At 47.4% G+C, this 7,939-nt stretch overlaps 1 protein-coding gene across 3 annotated transcripts in view; it reads left to right on the top strand.

Annotated features, from left to right (window-relative positions):
• Nucleotides 1–7,939, top strand: part of cyb5r4 (cytochrome b5 reductase 4) — a 221,197-nt gene that overhangs the window by 148,297 nt on the left and 64,961 nt on the right. For all 3 annotated transcript variants that reach the window (XM_085997707.1, XM_085997706.1, XM_085997708.1), the window contains 2 exons: nt 3,272–3,412; nt 4,572–4,721. In XM_085997707.1, the coding sequence (XP_085853833.1) occupies nt 3,272–3,412; nt 4,572–4,721 (291 nt within the window). The remainder of the gene's footprint in view (nt 1–3,271; nt 3,413–4,571; nt 4,722–7,939) is intronic.

Below are 7,939 nucleotides of genomic sequence, written 5' to 3'. Positions count from 1 at the left end.
CCCCCAGTCGCGCGCTCTCTTCCCCCCCCCAGTCGCGCTCTCTCTTCCCCCCCCAGTCGCGCTCTCTCTTCCCCCCCCAGTCGCGCCTCTTCTTCCCCCCCAGTCGCGCTCTCTCTTCCCCCCCAGTCGCGCGCTCTCTTCCCCCCCAGTCGCGCGCTCTCTTCGCTCCTCCCCCAGTCGCGCTCTCTCTTCCCCCCCCAGTCGCGCTCTCTCTTCCCCCCCAGTCGCGCTCTCTCTTCCCCCCCAGTCGCGCTCTCTCTTCCCCCCCAGTCGCGCTCTCTCTTCCCCCCCCAGTCGCGCTCTCTCTTCCCCCCCCAGTCGCGCTCTCTCTTCCCCCCCCAGTCGCGCTCTCTCTTCCCCCCCCCCAGTCGCGCTCTCTCTTCCCCCCCACCCAGTCGCGCTCTCTCTTCCCCCCCCCAGTCGCGCTCTCTCTTCCCCCCCCCAGTCGCGCTCTCTCTTCCCCCCCCCCCCCCCAGTCGCGCTCTCTCTTCCCCCCCCCCCGTCGCGCTCTCTCTTCCCCCCCCAGTCGCGCTCTCTCTTCCCCCCCCCCCCCAGTCGCGCTCATCTCTTCCCCCCCCCAGTCGCGCTCTCTCTTCCCCCCCCAGTCGCGCTCTCTCTTCCCCCCCAGTCGCGCTCTCTCTTCCCCCCCCCCAGTCGCGCTCTCTCTTCCCCCCCCCCCAGTCGCGCTCTCTCTTCCCCCCCCCCCAGTCGCGCTCTCTCTTCCCCCCCCCCCAGTCGCGCTCTCTCTTCCCCCCCCCCAGTCGCGCTCTCTCTTCCCCCCCCCCAGTCGCGCTCTCTCTTCCCCCCCCAGTCGCGCTCTCTCTTCCCCCCCCCCAGTCGCGCTCTCTCTTCCCCCCCCCAGTCGCGCTCTCTCTTCCCCCCCCCCCCAGTCGCGCTCTCTCTTCCCCCCCCCCCAGTCGCGCTCTCTCTTCCCCCCCCCAGTCGCGCTCTCTCTTCCCCCCCCCCCCCAGTCGCGCTCTCTCTTCCCCCCCCCCCAGTCGCGCTCTCTCTTCCCCCCCCCAGTCGCGCTCTCTCTTCTCCCCCCCCCAGTCGCGCTCGCTCTCTTCCCCCCAGTCGCGCTCTCTTTTTCCCCCCCCAGTCGCGCTCTCTCTCTTTTTTCCCCCCCCCAGTCGCGCTCTCTCTCTTTCCCCCCCCCAGTCGCGCTCTCTCTCTTTCCCCCCCCAGTCGCGCTCTCTCTCTTTCCCCCCCCCCCCCCCAGTCGCGCTCTCTCTCTTTCCCCCCCCCCCCCCCCCCCAGTCGCGCTCTCTCTCTTCCAACAACAACATGCCCTCGAAAGACCCTCGGCACCGCCAGGCACTTCAGCTAGTATATATATATACAAAAGGATCGATCTGTCTGTCCTTCGGTGTGTCTGTCCGGCTATACACTCTAAAGTTATAGAGCGTACCTACACGTGCGTTACGTCAAAAGAAAGCTTACGATTCCAGAACGGTCATAAGCGTATTTACGTTTCGGCCAGACAAAAATTGCGCCCGCGGTATCCAAAAAATGTTCAAAATTCCGCTCAGTAGCATCGAGTGACGTCGAGGGTCGACCAATTGTACGGTCGAGCGACCCGTCGCGGGGGCGGGTTCGTCGCACGTGCGGGCGGGCCCTCCTAGAGTCGAGTGACAGGATGATTGACCAATCCTACGCTGCGGTGACATGACGGTTGACCAATCGGTGCATGTGTGGGCGGGCCTTATCGTACTGAACCAAGGTGAGTGGCCGCCATCTTGATTCCAAACTGTTCATTTCTTTTTCCCCACTTTCTGCGTGTTTCTTTTCAAATCTACATTTCCAGCAAAAAAAAACGTTGCTTTTAAAACACAAATTGTTTTTTAAAAAAGTTAATTAATTTGTAAATCTTTTCTCCAACCTCTATAATTTTCCTACCTTTCACCGTTTTTCCAGGCCCGGGGCCTAGGCTTCTCCAACTGCCAGCAGCGCAACTCTAGTCTGTAATATATTAAATTTGCTTTGTGTGCACACTCCTTATATGGACCTCACTATTCTTTGACATAGTAATGCCTGCAGCTGCATACTTGTACCAGTGGACGGAGCTTCAGAATCTGCAGATCCCCATAGCTGGTACCTATCACTAATACACTCTGATGGAAATTTGCTTCGTCTTCACTTTCCGTGGGCAAAGACACAAGAGATCTACTAGTTGAGAGAAAATAAGGCAGGCAAAAGCAAATAGAAGCACTGGAATACAAGAGGTTATGGCATATGTTGGAATTTTAGCACAGACCACACCTAGCTAGGCTGTGCTTGTATGGCATGCTCTTCGCACGGACCCACGCAATGCATCACTTGCATTGAAAGCCAATTTATTGTCTCCATAGTTAAATCAGCATATCTACCAAATGCTTTAAATACTTTGCATTGATGATTGATGTTGCTAACAATTGTTGCATGAAATGCTTGTTGCTTCAACATGACGCCAAAACTTACCAAATCTCTCTCAGCTTTGTGAAGCCACTATAAGGAACGGTTTCACCATGTTTTCCACTTCGTTCAGAGCAAGGTGGACAAGTATAGTAAGCCTAAGAAATCCAGCCTTCCCATTCAGGCTCCAGCATTGATTAGTGCCAAGGAAACACATGTGGTCACACTATACATCAACACTAACTGAAGCTGATATCAACATTGATTCAGACCTTCCAGGCCTGCAACTGAAGGGGCTCCTGCAGTCCATATGCAGATTAGAGAACCAAGATATGAGGTGGAGTTGTGGCAAAATAGGTAAGTGACTGCTGGGAGGGAAACCTACACCAGCCCGTCACTGAGTACCGTGAAGAGTGTCAACTTCACAGCGAGTACGACTCTTTGCCAAAGCCTTGGGGACTGTAATCATTATTTTTTTTTAAATATTCATTCATGGGATGTGGGCATCGCTGGCAAGGCCAGCATTTATTGCCCATCCCTAATTGCCCTTGAAGGTGGTGGTGAGCAAATCTATGGACAGTAAGAACATCAAATTGTATGATGTGACACAAGCAGTCCTGCATAGGTCCTTCCACAACATGTGAAGGTAGATATCCAATATATCAGACATCAGTTTGTGACAAAAGCTTCAAAAAGTAAATTAAGTTAAGGAGTGTAGAGAAGCAGTCTCTTCACATACTGGTTTATATAAGCCAGTAATCAGTTGCGACAGTATAGCAAAAAATTGTGCAAATTGGAGGGAAAAATAAAAGTTGTAAATATTAGGAATTTCAGCGTAATTTTTTTTTTTAATGTCTTTTTTCCCCTCTCCCTCCACCAGGTCCTTTTTACCGGAAATGCAACCTGCTCTCAAAGATGGATATCTCGCACGACACTAGATTGCTGTGCTTTCAGCTACCTCCTGGATGTCATTTGACAATACCTGTTGGACAACACATTTATCTCAAAAGTAGCATTCAAGGTACAACAGTTTCCCTTTATACAGTTTCCCAGAGCACTTAAATTAAAAGGATTTACATGAATAGGCAGGGTCCATTTGTAATTACTTCTATTTTATGTGGCATCTAAGGGGCAAAGGATAAATGTGAAGACATAAGTGTTAGATAGTTCCTCAATTATTAGGTCTCCTTTTAACATCACTATGAGCTGTTGATCCATTGGGAGGATGTGGATTCCTGTGCTTTCCACTGAGGAGGCACTGTCTACATGAAAAAGTATTTGCCGATTTTTGTTATTATTTACAAGCAATGCATATAGTGCATAACTTTTAAACTCTTTCGCGCTCCTCAAACAAAACTAAAGGCTTTCCAACCACTTTCATCAATAAAACAGTGCTGTTGAGTTGTGATCAGCTCGCAAGCCCTTGATCTTAGCATAACTGAGCTGCATCAGGGCACTGCTGTGATTGCATTTCTAGTTTAGTACATTTTTATTACCCCTGACCTCCTAAAGGCCGTGAATAATGCTGTGTGCAATGTTGTGGGTGGTGACCCTCCTTAACCCACCATTTTACATACAAAAGCAAAATACAGCGGATGCTGGAAATCTGAAATAAAAACAAAATGCTGGAACTACTCAGCCGTCGGGCAGCATCTGTAGAGAGAGAAACAGAGTTAACAGTTCAGGTTGATGACCCTTCGCCAGAACTGACCCAGTTCTGACGAAGGGTCATCGACCTGAAACGTTAACTCTGTTTCTCTTTCTACAGATGCTGCCTGACCACCTGAGTATTTCCAGCATTTTCTGTTTTTATTTCACCATTTTCCATGTTTGAACCTGGGATCACAGCTGAGCTAAATCATAGCCTCACCTGGTATCCATGTGATTCCAGCAGGAGGCGCTGGTTACCAATCAGAACCGGCTGGACATTTCTCGTCCCATCAACCCTGAGACACCATAGCCAAGTATAATCCACACTACTGTTGTCCAAGCACAGAGAAGAATCCAAGACTTCCCGCTCTCCGTGGCTTAGTGGCACACTACGCAGTGTATTTACTGGCAGCCACGAAGCAGGGGCATGTGGTTGGTTCTAAATGGACCAGTATGACATCTTTGCCTTCAATTTCTCAGCAAGGATGTGATTTTTATTATACTACTCTTTGATTCTCCTTTTCTCTCAGATGTAGAAGTAGTTAGGCCGTACACCCCTGTGCTGCCATCCTTGTATCCAGAACCAAAGGATGATGGTCATACCTGTACAAATATCTACTTAATGATCAAAATCTACCCTGATGGATTGCTAACACCACTTATTGACAAACTTCAAATCGGTAAGAGAACAGATTTTGGTTTTAGTTTTCTGATCTTACTGTTCTGCTAGTAACGTGATGCAGATTAATTGCAATAGTTTTTATGTGCATGTGCAGGGGAATTGCAGAACTAGTTGTGCAACTGTGTATCTTTGGATTTAGCAAGCACCTGTGACCCAGCGGTTTGTGTTGCATTGCAAAATTGTATTCCATATTTGATCTTATTGTGATTGATTGGCTCAGAGAGAGATAATAGTGAATGAGTTAAAGCACAAACAGATAACTGCAGGAAGGGGACGTGCTTGCTCAATTTGGATATAATCAGTTAACTAACAGGGTGTTAGACAATTACCAAGTGATTGGATGAAAATAAATGTTTCAAAAGTTTCTGATTTTAGCAAGCAATCATAATCATAAATATAATTTTAAGTGAAATCAATTCTGGGCCAATGATTTTTTTAAAAAAAATATGTCCTTCATGGAATTCTCTTGACAGTCATTGATTCAGAGCAGGAACCTTTGTGTTTACTGCATTCATGCAGTGTACAGTGAACTGAAGTCCCAGCTTCTTGTCCGGCCACGCAGACATCAGGAAAGTGAAATCCTAGAAAATATTTAATCAAAACTACCGAATGCTTCCTTTTGAAAATAAAATCCATTTTCTTTTATCCCTCCATACGCTAATTTATGTCACTCTAAATGATCACGCAGAAGCCTGGAAATTCTAAATGAAAACAGAGAATGCTGCAAATACACAGTTGGTGCATCACCATTTGTAAAGAGAAAATAGAGGTTAATGGATCAGGTGTGGGCCATTATTTTTATTTCAATGTGGTTTTTCTGCTATATTTGATTTGAATCAAGGCCACCAAAATGAACAGTGAATGTATAGCCAATAGATGATTTAATCTGCTGATTGCATATTATTTTCTTTGTAATATATTGAAATAAGGATCAATGTATTGGTGCTTCATTTATATATCTGGTATCCGACTGGGATATATAGCTAACATTCAGTAGAAACTATGAGCGCGATCTTGCCAGCCCTGGGGAGGTGGGTTTGGAGACAGGACTGCCGGGAAAATGGCAGAATCTGGGGGTGGGTACCCATCCCGCCCCCAACCCACCTCCGTGCCATCTTCCCAGGAGGTGGGTAGCCGACCCGCACAGGATCCCGTCTCCTGGAGGCGGGAAGGGGATTACAGCCACTTAACTGCCTGTTAACAGGCAGTTAAGAGGATTATTCCCATTTTTTCAGCAGAGGTGCGAGCTTCCCGTCGGGAAACCCAGCCAGGGTCACCAAGGCGAGCACTGGGTCTGCGGGGATCGGAGGGGTCCAAAAGTGCGCTGTGGAGGTAAGTGATGGGTGCAAGTGTGGAGAGGCAAGTGTGTGAGGTGATTGAAAAGTGATAGAAAATGTTTACTTACCTTTGTTTCTTCCTGCAGGCTTCAACAGTTGGGGATGCAGAGACTCGCATCTCACCGGCAGAGATGACAGATGGCTGCTGCATTCTCTGATGCAACAGCCATCTAATTTCTGCTCACAAAAGTGGTTTGGTGAGCCTTGAGTACAAGAACTCATCAAACAACAGAGAATGTCAGTGTTTGACAGTTTCTCAAAGCTGTCAAACGATGACAATTCATCTGTCAAAAATTTTTGACAGATGAAACGTCTTACACTGACGTTCTCTGTAACCGGCTTCCCCTTAATTGGCCTGCTGAGCCCGGTGGGCGGGCTTAACAAGGTCAATCAAGGGAAAATAGCGTGGGTTGGCCACAAGTTGATGGAGGCGGGACTGAAACCTAACCAGCAGCAATCCCGCCTCCAACGCGCCCCTATTGACAAAATCGCCCCCTATATTTTTCTCCATAAAGGAATGTTAATGAAATTATGGGAATGTGTGCCTTTGTGAGAATGTGATTTTGTTAGCAGTAGTATGTCAGCAGTGATGAGTTAGTGTATCATGACCCCTCTGCGCTAATCACTAAGTTTCATGATTCAGTTGCAGGGTATATATATTTTTTTTATTCATTCACGGGATGTGGGCGTCACTGGCAAGACCAGCATTTATTGCCCATCCCTATTTGCCCTTGAGAAGGTGGTGGTGAGCCGCCTTCTTGAACCGCTGCAGTCCGTGTGGTGAAGGTACTCCCATAGTGCTGTTAGGTAGGGAGTTCCAGGATTTTGACCCAGCAGCGATGAAGGATCGGCGATATATTTGGCGAGTAGGTGAGTAACTCGCTGCAGAATACCTAGCCTCTGACCTGCTCTTGTAGCCACTTTATGTGGCTGGTCAAGTTAAGTTTCTCATCAATGTTGACCCCCTAGGATGTTGATGGTGGGGAATTCGACGATGGTAATGCCGTTGAATGTCATGGGGAGGTGGTTAGACCCTCTCTTGTTGGAGATGGTCATTGCCTAGCACTTGTGTGGCATGAATGTTACTTATATTTATTGATGAAATTACTGAATTGCAACAGTGAAAAAGCTGATGTCGTAACAGGTCCCTACAAATGCTGTTGTTAATGTTGTATTTCAAGTGGGAAGAAATCAACAAATAATGTATTATAAATAAAAATTGTAGGTATATATGTTAATTATCCATTCCATGATGGACGAGAGAATATACTGCAAGAAGGAATTCTTAAGAACTAAATCATCGTCCCTTAATTGTTTAAAGGCAAAACTAGTGCCTGATAAGAGGTGGTAGAGATCCAGACATTAAGGAGCTCACTCTGTACAAGGAAACTATTGTTGATTTTTTTTTTCTCGAGAGAGACAATTTTAAAAAACTTTGGAACTGCGGAGATTGGAGGGGAAGACAGAACTAATAGTATGTTATTTAAATGACCTAATATGTCAACGTGTCTGTACATATTGTCTGTGTCCAAGGACACCACATGATGCCCATTGATCTATATCAGCACAGAGCAGTGGGCATTTATGAAGTGGCAGAATTCCTGATCCATCTCCAAGCAAGTTGCAGCCTGCCTTGACTGCATCTGCACCTGTCGAGCAACAGTGGGAGTATTCATGAGAGATTCTACTGTGCCATGACCTGCAAAAGCACCGATGCCACTGCTGTAATTTGAAGAGAGATCTCCTCACTAAATGGATGGATGGAGTAGCATATGAGCAGCCAGCTGGCATTCATCTAGGTGGTAGTTTTGTGTTGTCATGTAACCTCTCACAAGTAGCATTAGGCACCACCTCTGAAAACAGTGATTCCTACAGCAAC

Source organism: Somniosus microcephalus, chromosome 9 (genome assembly GCF_052327205.1).
Source record: "Somniosus microcephalus isolate GS21.2 chromosome 9, FLI_Smic_1.0, whole genome shotgun sequence".
NCBI classification, from domain to species: domain Eukaryota; kingdom Metazoa; phylum Chordata; class Chondrichthyes; order Squaliformes; family Somniosidae; genus Somniosus; species Somniosus microcephalus.
The sequence above is the reverse complement of the archived record's forward strand: the minus strand, read 5'-3'. Positions and strand labels throughout refer to the sequence as shown.